This window comes from Plectrocnemia conspersa, unplaced genomic scaffold (assembly GCF_051122295.1).
Source record: "Plectrocnemia conspersa isolate PC_06_02 unplaced genomic scaffold, ASM5112229v1 ptg000005l, whole genome shotgun sequence".
NCBI classification, from domain to species: Eukaryota; Metazoa; Arthropoda; class Insecta; order Trichoptera; family Polycentropodidae; genus Plectrocnemia; species Plectrocnemia conspersa.
The window spans coordinates 25,215,844-25,232,181 of record NW_028277169.1 but is presented as its reverse complement, the minus strand read 5'-3'; the positions used below and the strand labels follow the sequence as shown (position 1 = coordinate 25,232,181).

The window sequence follows — 16,338 nt, the reverse complement described above, 5'->3', positions numbered from 1 at the left end:
GTTGCCATGATCATTATCTTATCGCCCCTTGCACTATGATTAAAACATAAAAATTCTCCGAAAACCGATAAAAAATTTGTCCCAGATTCGCTGTGTTTTCGAATCTAAAAAAATGGCAATTATCACGAACAAATGAACGAAAATTCATTTAAAAACTGATTGTTATGGTTTTATCTATATGTTTTATTTATTATTATCCTTGCATTGCTCTACCCATATTTTTAAATGTATATGTGTTTGATTTATTTATTATATATCTTGAGTGTGGTAGAGTACGCTCGGGATAAGGATTCCGGTTTGTTATTGTGAGCGTGAACTGTGTGGCTCAAAACAATTTCGCTCAGAATATTTATTTTTTTTATTTTAAAAGAAAATATATGTTTATTTAACATACATGCATCTGAGCTAAGTTGAAAATTTCAACGGACAATTAAAAATATATTATATAATCGAAGAAACCAGACATTGATGTCATTAATTAAATATTTGCAAAATTCAAAATCTTTCACTAGTCAAAATAATAATGAAGTCTTGAGCTATTCTTCAAAAGCAAAAAGACATAAAATGGGGAAAGAAATTATTCGCAGATTGTTTAATGGCTCGACGACTCTATTAAATAATTAGAGTCCATTGAATAAATTAAAAAATTATCATTGGCGCAACGATAAGAATAATAACTTTTTTAAGCCTTACATAGAATAGTGTAAAAAACCAACAACGTACGGATTAATGGAAAAATAATTAAAATATTTTAATCCACGGGTAAGAGAACGAATATTTGAAGCCTTGATATCAATAAACCCAGATATGCCCAAGAAATTTTGTTCTCTTAAAATTTCATTTATAAATAAAAAAACAGTGGCACGAGTTTAGTGACCTACCCATGGGACAGTGGGCATACCTGGGTTAAACCAATATCAACACAAAATTATTTAAAATAAATCACTAGAGAAGATCGAACTTCTGTGCCACACTGCACTTTAATGACGAATACCAGCATTGACGAATCAGCGACTGTCCTTAAAAGAGAAAGCGAGACAACGAAGTACACGCTACATCGCTTCTCCCTCTCATATACATATACACGCACACAATAACAAACCGGCATCTTTATCCAGAGCGTACTCTATAACTCCACATATAAAATATATAGAAATTACAATTATTTTATAGCCGCCGTTTTGAAACAAGATAACAAATCAGGCTATTTCTAAAGGAATCTATAATGTATAAAATATGGATATAGGTTTAATTAAAACGATATTTACATTCGATTAGTATTGATAATGCATTAAATTTAAAGAATCTGTATTTCAATAAATTTATACAAAATTTAGAGAAGTGTTTATATATATATATATACTCTATTTTATTTAAGAACCTATCGCGTGAAACAAAATTTACGTCCGGAGCGATAGTAAATTGACCACTCACACGTCACGAAAGTATTGTGTTTTGCACAAGATTACGCTTGTGGAGGTAATTGACTTATGGTTGTGTATGAGCCGTTACCGTGCTTAAATACATTCTTAAAACCACAGCATATATTTTATAAAACATATAAAAAAAATGTATTTTAAGACCGTCAGAAATATTCCTTTAAGTACATGAAAATAAATGTTAAATTAAATTCTATCATGTTATTTTTAATAATTGTTAAGTTGCGAAACGCCCATTTGCTGTTCAAACCCAAACCTAACCTAAACGAATATAATAACGGTATACTGGTTAATTTGTTGAGGTTAGATTTGGGTTTGAACAGCACGAGAAATGCAGTGGGGAGTAACGATTGGTGTTTTTTTAACGTGGCGCCGTGCTAATTAACAAGTACCCTGATTTTTATTAGTAATAGTTCACCATATTTTATTTATGACTTTTTCGTGCTTATAATGCGTTGTTAATAATAACATTAGTTTAAGATGTAATTTCAACGAAGCGTGCTAATGTTTATAGTAGTTTTATAAATCACCTCGGAAGGGTTAACAGCATACAAGCTAGCGAAAGGCCAATAAAAAAGTGTGTAGAAGGCCGTTTTCGTACGGCCAACGCTCTTAAATAGTAATAAATCAATCGATTACTACTCCTTTACATCATATAAATGTAAAATTATTGATATCCAATTGGCGGTGGCTTTCAATAGTCTATATCCAGCGAGATCTTATCGCGGCACTTCTAATCAATTTCATCATTGTGTCGAGATTTCCACACGAATGGAGCTTGTGCAACCAACCTTTCGGCGAACTCGCTCAATCCTCACCGTTCCAAGAAGAAAGATTAGTAACAACGGATAGATAGATAGTGTCATAGACGAAAGTGAAAATTGTAACGTGTCAAACGCCAGCCAAGATTATGTATGGGTGAATTGCAAGAAAACGTTCCGGTTTGTTTCTCCGTCGCTCTTATCAAACCGCACACACACGTACGTTTGTTATTACGCAGCGAGCGCGGAGGCTTTCAAAAGAGAGACCAGTCTCGAGGGGTATTGCGCTCGGCGGAACATAATGGCTTAACGAACGTCTTTGTAATCAGAGTATCGTAAATACAAACACTGTTACGTGTCTGCATCGCCTTGTGCGACTGATCGAGGTCGACCGGCAAAGGAGGAAGTGACTGGCCCTTGTATGGCTCTGGTCGCCGCTGCGGCCAGTCGCCGCCAACATTTTACAACTGGACGCCATTCGCGGCTATTCGGTACGGAAGCCGCGGCTATATAATATGGCTTGTCCGGCTTCCAAAATCGAAACGTGAATGAAGAACCGCGTGTGGCCCCGCGAGTAAGAGGGAGAACGTGGCGGCCTCGTTGAAACGTGGCTCGGGGCGAGCGTGTATCATAAATTCGCAATAAACCAAACAAATCAGATGTATCTTATACAAACATCCCGACAGGAAATGCATCCCATTAAGAGGGGATTCTACGAAAACTTTTTATGCCTCATAATTTATCAAAAGTGGTACACAACCGAGCTTTCTGCATATTATCCATTGCGTTCGATCAAATACAACTACAACTTATTGTTTTACTCCGCAAATTAGATATTGAAGCTGCTTAAAACAAAAAGTCAATTCAAGGTACAAGTCACCATGATTGCTTCAATCACATATGTCTCCAGTTGAACAGTTTTGTTGAAACAATTATAGGGCAACAAATTTTTGGTTTGTTTATATGGTGTTGTAATCCACTTGTATTTATGTAACTAAGGAACTCTTAACTATATAATTAATAACTTTTTATCAAATTATTAATAGAGTAAAAGTGTTTTTTTTCAACTTAATTTAAATCAATACATAGAGTTCACCCACTTTCGTATTTTTTTATGTTTCAATGTTTAAAAACATATATTTAAAACATGCTATCCGTATAAGAAACATATGGGATTCGGTACTTCCTAATTTCTGAAATAATATGCATTTATTACCATGCAAAAATCCAATGATTCATTGCTTTATATAACCGAGAACGTATATCTATAGTGGAAGGAATTTATTCTAAATAATCGTCGCCGTGGAGCAGTATGTGTGTACTTATTCTTCGGCTTATTTTTATTTTTAAAGTTCTAAACCTATAATTAGTTTTAGAACTTTAATTAGGTTAGCTTTGGGTTTGAACAACAAAGGACGTTTCGCAACTGTCAAATTGAGTTTCATAGACATTTTATAGCATAATGTTAGCGCCTATCAGTTAAATTATATTTTCGCTAGTATAAATATATATATCTACTGGTGAAAATGTATTTGCCCCCCCCCCCTTTTTGGCAGATCTTGCCCTACGCTGCCGTCACGCCAGTGTTACAAGAGTGTCGCCTAGTTTTTGCCATAATGAATAAATAGGCCCTCACAATATAATATTTTACTCATCATGAAATAATTTATCATTTTTTTTTTTTTATTTAAAAATCAAAAGATATGTAGATAACAGTGGATGGGGGGAGTTAGGTCAAAATTATCGCTCCGCCACAATTGAATTCAAACCTACACACACTATTGAATATACATCGTCTGTCCCAAATGCTTCATAAGATTCCCATGTCATCTGGACGAAGTATCGTTACACGAAAGAGCATGCTTTATCTCTTTCTTCGTTGCATGCAACATCACTCCCACTTTTATTTCTAGGGGATCGGCGTCAGTTCTGGATTGTTAAATGAATAAATTTGATTAACCTACAATACCACTAACTTCATACCATAATTTCACTACTTATGTATCTGATTTTTTTTTATTTTGTGCAGAATTTTAACGATATTTTAAATAAATATAATTATTATAGTCATTATTAAATGTATTCCTACTATTTTTGTTTCCAAAAGCAATAAAATATTTATATTTAATATAAGAAAAGAGCATTATTATACAATAAAAATCAAATGGTAAATATTTCTTTAGAAGCACAGGGTAACACCCCCACGGTGTATGGCTGAGAGGCAAATAGTAGTGGATTCTAATTAGAATGTAACGGTAAACCGTCGAGCTCGATAGGAAATCTTATGATGCGTCCCAAATCCACGAGGACTAGTTATATTAGTCATATCTCCGATTCTATTCGTGCCGTAGGTCTAGGTTTTGATATTCACACCGAAATTATTTTGGCGTTGATTCTTCTGGTTCGACCAGAATACCGAGCCTAAGGCAGTCAGTTGGTCGTAGTTATATGATAATGCACCAGCGCACAATGCGAAGATTGTTTGCGAATTCTTGCGCAATAATGGCATCTGTGACTTCTGGCTATTCACAAAAATTAGGTTGACATTGAAGGGAAAACGTTTTAACACTATTGTAAATAAGCCAAGTAGCCATAGTAAAAAAGTTATATTTATTTACAGCCACTTCCACAACTTTCTATGATCGACTCTAGCGCTGTATTGACTCAGAAGGGGTGTATTTTGAATAAATGAATACATTATTGCAGACTAACAAGCGTCTTCTATTTGTTTTTTGATCAGTGTCCTCGCGAATTTGAGACTATCTGCTCCTTAAATGATTTGGTCTTTCTAAAAACTTACTTGCTCAACAAAAATAAAATGTTTATTCTTATTTTTAAAATATAATCTTGCAATAATTGCTGTTTTATATATATGTACATTTAATTGAAATTGCGTTTTTGTAGTTGTTATATATAATAAATATATAAAAAATATTTTTAATAAATGAATATAGTATATGCTTTTTTACACACAAACGTACATGTACATATATTTATCAAAAATATTTTATAATTTTACCGACTAGCAAGCAAAAACCCTGCAACATGCAGATTTTCAAAAATCAATATTGTAAGATTTTGAGTTAGCAAATAACAAGGTATAAGCATATGTATCATTAAATATAAATCCATGGTCCAAGAACATGCATTTTTGTGCATTTACTATAACGCCGTAACCGCCAACGATCATAATTAAATGACCACACGTGAACGTGAAGATTTGCGCAGTGAAGTGCTGCGGCTGGTCCTCGACCAAGGTGAATGCTCAAGTCGCATTTACAAGCAATCGATTAGCTAACTAACTACGTTGTCACAATAATCTCACCCATTTAAGCGAAAAATATCATAATCGTAAACGCAGCAATAACGCTTTATGGGCAATTCCGTAACAGTTGCATTGGATTATCAACGTATATAGATTTTAATGCACTTTTCGTAATGGCGCAACGAGGTGCGAGCGATTTGGAAACATAACAAAATTGGAAAACGCTCCAAGAACTCAATTACTGATTTTAGAAAATAAGTTATTATTTTTATTACACGCAAGGAATAGATTACGTGACAGATGGACCGACAGCTTAGAAACAAGGCTGATAATCTCGCCTGTTTATATATTTATTCTACGCCCCTTATCGCTCTGTCGAAATATAAGTTATAAATAATTCAGCGCGTATGCGTAGTCGCGCGTACACCGCCTCGTTTGTAAAATCTGCGTTTCTATCCAGCTCGAGGCTGAGCAAAATTTAGAGATAAGAGCCGACAAGATCGTAAACAAAACGAGCGGCAAGAGAGCGACGAGGTGTCTGCAAAATCTTACTTTTTTTTCAATTTACTCTCGAGATGGCGCAAAATGTTACGAACCCACGGATGACCGTTGAAAATTCAAGACGATCTTCTCGTTGAGCAAATCACGCGGAAGTCGAGGCGTCTTCGTCGTTAAATTTGACATTTGTCGTCGTAGTGGAAAAACCGGACGACCTTGCAATTAACAAGCAAATTAGCGGCGGAAAACTACGAGCCGCAAAGGTGTACCAGCCGTTGGAGCTATAGCATTTCGGGCGCTGTGCTGCGCTGGCATCGACCGTTCGCAATATCAACTACTCGAGTGAGTGAGTCATTGCTGTGATCTAGAAACTAGAAACAAAGCTGGCGATAAAACAAGATAAGCTACACTGTATGTACAATACATTCAACAGACTCTGCTGTTTAATCAACGTCACCTGTTCACACGCGAAAAGTGTGCGCATACATTTTGGGTAACCTTCCAAGTTATATAAAGTTAACGAAAGACAATATAATCGACATGAGAGTCATATAACAGTCGATACCGGTTAACCACAAACGCTAATCGTAATAAATTAACAACGGTTCAATTCACTCTATGGATTCTTAACCTTATGACTTGCGACCTAGTTTTTAGTACATGTTGCCAATGTATTTTCAGCGCAATGCGAAAAGTTTGCTATCGCTAGATGCACCTGATTATTATTGTACTGCGGTACACAAAAGGTTAAAACTCGACATTTCAACTTGACTGCTGCAAAATCTAAATTATAAGATAAATACACCAGAGAGGTTGATGACTTTTTAAAACAACAATTTACACCTCATTTTCAATTACTACAATTTTCTGAGAAGTAACACTGACATCATATCTAACGGTAGCAAAATTATTGACGTAATAGATAGTATGTGCGTGCACGAAGAACCAAATGATCTAACAACGTTTTGAAGTGGTCGACAACATTTTGTCTTACGGCTATCTCTTATTATTCAGATATGACGAATAATCAAGATTATAGGGATTTTAAATTTGAAGACAGTTACACGGTTGACATTTTCGCTGAGCGTTTCTCAACAATAAATATGCATCAAGGATTAAAAAGTCAATCTCTTTAATTTTCCTTCACTTGAAGATATTTTAATACGTAAAGAAAAAGCACAGAATATCCAAAACATGTATTTACACCGCTTTAATAAATCCGGTTTTGGTATATGGATATTATATGTGGATAGGGTGCACTTCAAAAGTCATGAAGTAAATTCTCGGAACAAATAATAATGATATTTAAATATATAAAAATTAAAGCCGGACAACCATCCCGACAAACGACTCGAAGTCTGCAAAGCGGTTAACTAATCAATAAGCCGGTTTAATGATATTTGCAGCTAAAGTAGAATAATCATATTGTTATGAGATATGTAAACATGGGATGTGTTCGATGAGTACGCCACCCACCACTACCACCACAGTACAGTATTTTCATATATTTATCGATCTGTTAATATCAGCCCTGCTAAAAGCAATACTCAAATTCCTCAACAGCCTCTAATCCACTGCGATAAGGTGGAACACACGGCGAAATCGAAGTAAAGTGTTAAACGCCGTGTTTTGTGTTTGGACATCGGTGACCAATGACCGACCGTCGAATTCTGGGCGACGGCCAAACCAATCCGCTATGCCACGCGCTGCTCCTTCGCGAAGCAATTTGGACATCGTCCAAGATGGAACTCTAATGGAGATGGATCGGTGAAAATGGCGATATCGAAACACTGTAAACGTGCCTAGGCACGACGCAGAGGTAGTCGGGCATAATAAATAAACGTCATCCGAGCCGAATGCTCAGACTTAATATCAAAGAGCTACCAAAACAAGAACTCGATGCTATAATAATTCCGCAGGCCGGAATAGACGAGGCGAGCAAGATTGTCGCCTCGGCGACGAAGCCGATAACTTTTGACGATGACCCGCGAAAGACAGTACACAGAGAGTACGAGCGGAGCTACGCCGCTACATACTCTGGGTGTATATAAATAGCAAAAGTACGCAACGACGCCGGACGGCGCATGTCCACGGATGAATGAATTGTGAACACGCGAAATGTAAACATTTTGCATTTGCAAAAATATCCCTTTCTCTTTCGCTCCGGCGTCGACGGTGACGTCTACGCGCGAAAAGTGCGAGCGTATAGGAAAAACGCAAAATAATAGTTTCCCACGAGTGGCACGAGAAGCAATCCTTTGCGTTTTTTTGTTGTTGTTCAATTTATGAATCAATGACAAAAATGTTGATTGAGAAACATTTACAAAAATATGCAAACGTCTATAAGACTATTGTTTTTGTCAATATTACTACTTATATATAACGGTATTACATACCACACGTAAACAACACAAATTAACACGTTCTTCATGTATTAAATTATTATATAATTAGTATACATACATATATATGTAAAACATCAGTCACAAGGGGGCAAATAATGTCAGCTCCGTGTATTAATTTCAGCATTCAGCTTCAAAAGGATGAGATCTATGATAAGACATTACAAAATGCATGAGCTTTCAACGTGGTACATGACTTGATTGGGGATTCAGAAAAAAAGACGCAAAAAAGGCATTTCAATAAACAAAACAAAAATTGATTAAGGCCTACTAAAGAAATCTAATCACATACGTAATAATATCGATTTATTAATATGAGTTTGTTTTTTTATCAAAATGATAATTTAAAATGCTTATTGCATTTTTTAATTATTACGACATAACTGAAAGTTAAAACATACCTAGTTAATTTTCAATATGATTATTTATATTCAGTCAAATCGAACAACGCACATGAAAATTATTATCACGTAAAATGAATGTTGCCACGTTACTGTCGGCCATTTTGTTTAATATTTGAATGCTTATTTTTCATTGGTCGAAACAACAGAATGCATTACCGGTGGCTTGGAAATTAATCGAGCAAATTCAATTTTTATTTTTATTATCTTTTTAATTAAATATATTTCCTTTGTTTACGTGTATATTATATACACCTTCATACAAAGCGATACGATTCACAGAGAAGAAAATTGAGCATATAATGTTTAATTTTAAACCGCACGCGCCCGGAAGCGGCGTAGAACAATTATATATAAGATTCGCTGCAAGAACGACATAACTGATACCGTTATCTCTATCTTATGTTCTGGCATAACTATGGAACGCCTTGAGCAATTTTAACTAAATTTGGTACACACATGATTTACTATCTGTAAAAAAACTTTAGGGTTAAACATCCCTAGGTAACATGTAAAAAACCGAAAACGACCGATATTGGTGTCGAATTCATAGTTTTCGTGGTCGCTGAGATGAAGTCGTTTAAGTTAATGAGAAGAGGAGAAAAATAAAATGTCAAAAATTAATGTCGAATCAATAGTTGACAGTCGACATTTAACTGCCTAATTTCCAAGAACGAACCCAAATATATATGATCCAATTTCACCAGGGAAGAGTTAATTCGCACGTTTTAGTATTGACTTTGATTTACGATATGGACAAAACACTCAATGACTGAGTATACTCGCTAACTGAAAATTGAAATTTACGATATACTTATTCATTTCCCAGCGTTTTTTTTATTATATTGAGTTTACTTAATTCAGTGAACCAGTTTATTGGTACACATGCAAGATATGGTATTTAGACGTTACTTACTGATTCTTAAAAAAAATGTTTTTTTTTTGTTTTGAAGTAATGTAGAATTTGGCCTAACTTTTAATAATTATTTTTACATATATTTTGGTAATGAATTTAGTTTTTAAATATATAAATATGTATATATATATATATATATATTTTAGTCATATTTTTTACTTCCTATAGCTATTATAATTCGGAAAAGTCAGAGATTAAGCGGTTAAGGCCAACTTATTGAATTCCTTTTCCTGTCTAAATAAAACCCGGGCAGCGCCGGCGTAATCAGCTAGTTCAGAATAAAAATCACGAGGCCCGAGAATAGCAATGTTTGGTATTGTTTATTTTATGCTGTAAGGTTTAGATTTTATATATTTTAAAATGGCCGATTTATTTTATCTAAAAGTTAGCACAATAGCAAACATACAAGTTACAGAAATAATGTATACATAATAAAAAAACACACATACGATACTTCCGCACGCCCATCATTGTTCGAATTATATAAAAATAATATAATCGCTCACGAGTCTTTGTAGCATCGTGCATCACGTGCTTTTGTTGACATCACAGTTTTCCGGTCTTTTTGAGTCTGGACGATCAAGGCCGGGCTACCACAGCTATCACGAGACTTTCGATCATCGTATCCACAACATCCAACCGGATGGAGATTTTTAGCGATTGCCACAGAGATAAATTGCGGTACGAGAGAAACTAATCCTATACATAAATATAACAAAACACAACTTTCAAACTGTATTTACAAAAAATAAATAAATATTTTAAAACGACTGGCTGATATAGTTTTAAGGTATTTATAAGAAGCGTGTAAAACAAAACCTCCTTTTTTATATCTAATTCTTAATTTATGGATATGTCTAATTTTTAAGTAAGCATCACTCTCTATATTTTATTTTAGGTTTGCTGTAATTGCAAATACTATATTGCAATCAGCATGCCCACTAATTTGAGTCGAAACTTCAAATAAATTTTGTCAAATAAGGTCAAAAATGCTTCTAAAATTATGGAATTGAATGGAGATGATAACAAATCTGTTGAAATAGATTTATACTTTTGAACTTATATGTGGTCGCTGTGTACATAAGTCCATCAGCGTAGATTAGCAAATTCAAAGCCGAGCAGTTTTATAAAAAAAACAAGACATATTTCACCCCCAGGTCGTCTAAATTGGCAATGGCATCAAAAAGTGGGCGAGCACTAAGCCTCCCTCATGCTATATAGCGCCCAAATCAACAATTTTCATTCGAGAATAGTCGTAAATAGCTCGTTTTAGCAATGTTTGCTGCTGAGGCGTTCATAAACACATCATCCTACGACTGGCTGTCTCATTAGTCGTGTATTGACGCTTTAGTCCCGGTTTGATAATCTCCCAAACGCGTCATCTTACGAACGACGGGCCAAATTACGGGGTTTCTAGGAGTATCAGCGCGTGAATGAGTGCAGGTTTCCCGGTTGGCGGTCCCCGACGGGCGACGCCGAGGGCCCGCGACCAGAAATAGAATATAGGCCGGCGACCTTGTTTCCGCCGCGTCGTGCGGGCTTATTTGTGTAGTGGCGGCGCCGCGGCGCCGAAGCCGGCAGCTTCCTAATCGAAATACCGCCGCGGCGGCCGAAGCTCGCGAGGGCTTTTATGCAATCGAGAGCCTTGCTTGCTGCGCCTATTGCTCGCTCTCGAACGCTCGCAAATAGAACCGAAAACCTTCCGCGGCGACCACTCCCAGATCGGTTCGGTTCAACGGCTGACGCAAACGCACGCATGCGAGAGTACTTGCCATGGCAGAGTCGATAACCTGGAAGTTAACGCAACGCGAACTAGCGTCGAGTACATTTCCATATTTACTTAACGCTCTCTCGCAGACTTTCAACGAGTAGATTGATGCAAAGTATGCTCCGTAAGTGATGTGAGATTCAGCCTTCGGTATTTCATAACACTATCCAGGCTAGCTGTAAATATAGGCTCTTGTGGTACCGAGTGGCCCAACTCTGGTAAAAGTCATAGTAAGAATATATTCATAAAAAAAGTAAAAACCGACCTCAAATAATGAATCTGAACTAAACTACAGTTGTTTGAGATGTATTTCACGTATTAGTTCCTTCAGCCCTTTTAATACATACAAGAAATAAAGGAGCGGAACATTGCCTTCAAAAGCACTCACTTTCTATGTAGTATTTTCACAATAAATATTATTCAAAGGGACAGATTGTAGTTTTTTGTCGCGACTCTATTTGTGTTAAAATTTGTTTGCAAATTATTGTTGACTTTATTGCTTTTTGAACGTTTAAAATATATTAGATATGAGAGAAAATATTCAACGAATGTAAATAAGTAGCAGTAAATTTAGGTATTCGATCTGAAAATTCATATCGAATACTTAAGGAAGAAGAAAAGAAATAACAAAAAATCAACAACAGCACCAGCTGAATTATATAAATTTAATGTTTTTATAGATTGTATTATCAGTATTTTGAAACTGGATTTAAATGCAGCAAAATAAATAAATAATACATTCAGTTTTATGTGGTTATTCCTAAAAGAAAATCTAAAAAAAAACAGTCTCGAATCTATTCCGAAAATATTTTTTAAAATATGTCACTTTTGTAAAATCATATCGGGGTACATTTTCACTAGTACATAGATATATTTTTTACCAGTAAAAACATAAATTATATAAAATAAATATATATATTTACCAACTTATCATTATTTATTTACATCCGATGTATAAATGTTACAGTAAATGTGTATTTTTTGGTAAAGTTATATTTTCACTAATAAAGTCCAAATAAATTTTCACCAGTAGATACATATTTCTACTAGCGAAAATATAATTTAACTAATAGGCGCTAATATGCTGCTCTAAAATATCTATGAAACTCAATTTGACAGTTGCGAAACTGTCAAATTGAGTTTCATAGATATTGCTCAGGGGAAAATAAGCGGAAGAATAAGTACAAATAAATATCGCATCTCACATATTGCTCAATAATTTTACTGCATTTAGATATTACACTATGTTTTAAAAATATGATAGCTATCCTTTCCGATATTACTATGGACTTCTAATATAAGAGGGTTGATCTAAATATATTCAAACCGAATTTTGGTCAATAAAAAATAAAAATATATTAAATGTATAAAATCAGCAGTAGCATGAAATACACAATATGTAAAACAGATTTCGACTAATCTAATAATTTTGAAGATGAGATTTTCATAGCAGAATAGTGCAGTGTCATTATTATACATCTTTTACCTAAAATTATAGTTAGTCAATTTATATATCTAGGCATCTGACGTTGAAGATAAATCATAGCATATAAAGATAAATGGCAGGTTAGACAATAAAAACCAATACAGCGAATCGGCGTTCATATGGCGTCTTTTATCTATGATTCTCGATAAAACATCGCGATAACAAGTGAGCACAGTCGAGATAAAATAACAGGTAGAGATGTAAACCTTTTCTGATAAGGTTCGAGCTCGAATGTTCGAGACACCTGTTGCGCGCCTGTACTGGAAAGTTCAAAAGTTATATACGATGCAAATAGCGTGTCGATCAGCTGATGATCGTTGACAATAATTTTAATACATGAACGGTCAACCTTTACATTTTTTTATAATATTGCTGTGCAGTATTTAAATTATTAAGTTATACATAAGATAATATATGATAAAATCGAGTTAAGATTTAATACAATAGCCACCATCTCTACTCATGTATAATATTTTAATTTCTATGAACATTTATAAGTCAAAAATTGAAAGTAAAAAATCGCCTAATTTTGAGTGTCAATTCAACTCACAAATCCATGAGTACGATATTTAATTCGGATCACCCAATCACTGTATTTTCATAATATGCGTATTTTTCTTGGGTTGTTTATTTTCTATTCAAGTTGTGCTTTATTATATTAAATAAATTATTACATCAGGATAAAATTGCAGTCAATATAATACCGCAAATAAATAATTGTGAAGATTTAACCGACACAGATAAGGAAAATAAAGATGAAATTACAATATATTTTTTTATGTATTATTTCCGATAGATCCAAATAATTAACATATTATCGACAAGAAGCCAAATAATTGGCTTTAGTTAACTAACGCAGACTACTGAAAGCCAATTTTATGGCTTTACGCCAAAATGTATTTGAAAGTGTATTGCATCCGTTTACATATTCAAAACTTATTTATTTTAAATAATTGTAAAGTATTTGAAGACGTCTACATAAAGATACGATGTTTCGATGAATATAAATTTTAAGTAATAAAACAGCTTTATGAATTTGAAAAAAATGCGAAATCGTGAGTTTAATGTATGTACACCGTGTATGATGTATGTAAATAAGAACATGAATCCCAAGTTTTTTTCTTATTCGTCTACAATTAAGCAATCGAAATATTTGCCAAAGAAACAAATACGTAGAAAACTTTTATATGTGAATATATCTGCATTTCATGTCGGATTTATGTAGAAGGCAATGGAGACACGCACAATTATTTGGCATAGTTCATGACATCATAGATTCGAATCTACAATATAAAAAAAGTTTCTCGAGAGCTTGGCGCTTATAAAAAAATCATAACATTGAAAATTATGGAAAGCCCATAAGTAATGTTGGTTTGCACTTTAGCACTGGGAGACGAAGTCGTGGATTTATGGAAGATTAGTATATATATATACATATTGTAATTTAATGAAATAAAACAATTATTAATCAAAACTATTGTTGGGACAGATTTTGTTCTCGCGAAAGGTAGCGAGTGAGCATTGGTCAAAACAGTGAACACCCCATGATAAACTTCTGCAGCGAATAATGGGGTCTTCACTGTTCTGACCAACGCTCACTCGCTGCCGCTCGCAATTATCAAATCTATTCAGAATACCTGTTAATAAAATGTGTACGTCGTCAAAAATAAAATGGCGCATTAGGGAAACGTGTATCATGATGGTCAGATTTTTAATACCGCAGTGCCCACTGACCTACTACAATAGTGATTTTTTTACAAATAGTTGAACTGAAATAAAGTTTTAAAATAATATTTCTTGGGCATTACTAGAGTATTTTTTGCGTACATCGATCAGCTGAGTGTGTTGACATAATTCGACAGTGACAACAAACACTGTATCGAGGTAAATATTTATTTTTTGATTGCGAATATAAAGTGTGTTAATTAATTAAGATACTTTTGCGCGCATCGATCAGCTGAGAGTGTTGACATAATTTGCCAGCGATAACAAACTGTCAGTTTTGACAGTTTGTTTATTGGAAACAATTTTTGTGTAAAATGAAATTGCGATTAGTGTCAATAAATGGTATAAGATGGCGTCGTAGAACGGCGTTAAGCGTTTACTCACTTTAAGAAGTAGATCTGGCCCTCGGGGGTGCGCGCCTGCTCCCAGCCGAGGGGCAGCGGCCCCAGGTCGTCGTGTATCTGCGAGGCGACGTCGTAGGAGCGCTGCTTGGCGTGCCGGTGCACGCCGGGCGCAGAGTTGGCCGAGGCGGAGGAGTTAGAGGAGGAGGAGGCGGAGGAAGCCGAGGCCGAGTTGCCGGCCGGCGCGTACGTCTGCTGCAGGGAGGCCGGCGAGCTGTGCGCGCGAGAGTGACCCACGCTGGGGGGCGGAGGGTTGGCGGGCTGCGCGGGCGCCGGCGCTGAGCCGAAAGCGGAATCGGCCGAGTTCTCGCGCGAGTGCGACACGGACGGAGATCGCGACCCCGTCGACGGCGGGTTGAAGAACGACTTGGGGAGTTGGCGCATGCGCAGCGGCACCTGCAGCGGCCGACGCGCGTCCGGCTTCAGCACGCTGTCGAACAGCCGCTGCAGGTCGTTGTCCGAATCTTGGTCAACGCGCAGCACCAGATTGGCACCTTTCTGCTCCGTCTCGGCCATAGCGCCGAACCAAACTGAACGGCGAACCGAAGACGCGGTCCGTCGCCACTCGCCAGTTCCCCCACCGCTCGTGGAGGTGCACGCAACAGTTGGTCGCTATGCTTTTCCATAAACGCTATTACCGGTACGCATAGTAGCATTTATTTTTCAAATATTATAAATAGTCGGTTGGAATTTTTTAAATAATATTATTTATTTGTTTATACATTCCTAAATTATACATTAATAAATAAAACAAATGAATAAATATTTTTAACAGGTTAAGTGCGAAACAGCGGCTCTCTTGAATTTAACTAGAAAAATGCATGTTATTTAATGAATTAATATACTATGAATTTTATTCAAATCGAAACATAAAAAAACGATCATTGACGTCCCTGATTCTAAACCAGAAATTCTCAGGTTATCCCTCAATGAAAATCTAAAAAAAACAGTCTCGAATCTATCCCGACAATATTCTTAAAAATATCTTATTTCAGAGAAATCATATCGGAATACATTTTTACCAGTGAAAATATAATCTATTATGCAGATGCTAGTAAAATTATATGATTTCATCTTTTTCATATGTAGTAATACATACATATATACATTTACATGCGACTTATAAATGTTACAGCGAATGTATATTTTTCAGTGAAGTTATACTTGCACTAGGGAAGTCTAAATACATTTTTACCAGTCGATATATATTTCTACCAGAAAAAGTATAATTTATCTGATATATACTAGTGAAATTGTATGCTATTCTAAAATGTCT

General features: G+C 35.4%; 1 protein-coding gene across 2 annotated transcripts in view; it reads right to left on the bottom strand.

Annotated features, from left to right (window-relative positions):
* Positions 1–15,594, bottom strand: part of yki (Transcriptional coactivator yki) — an 81,746-nt gene extending 66,152 nt beyond the window's left edge. For both annotated transcript variants that reach the window (XM_088187001.1, XM_088187002.1), the window contains exon 1: positions 15,046–15,594. In XM_088187001.1, coding sequence (XP_088043127.1) covers positions 15,046–15,578 — 533 coding nt within the window. In that variant the 5' untranslated portion in view covers positions 15,579–15,594. The remainder of the gene's footprint in view (positions 1–15,045) is intronic.
* Positions 15,595–16,338: the final 744 nt, after the last annotated feature.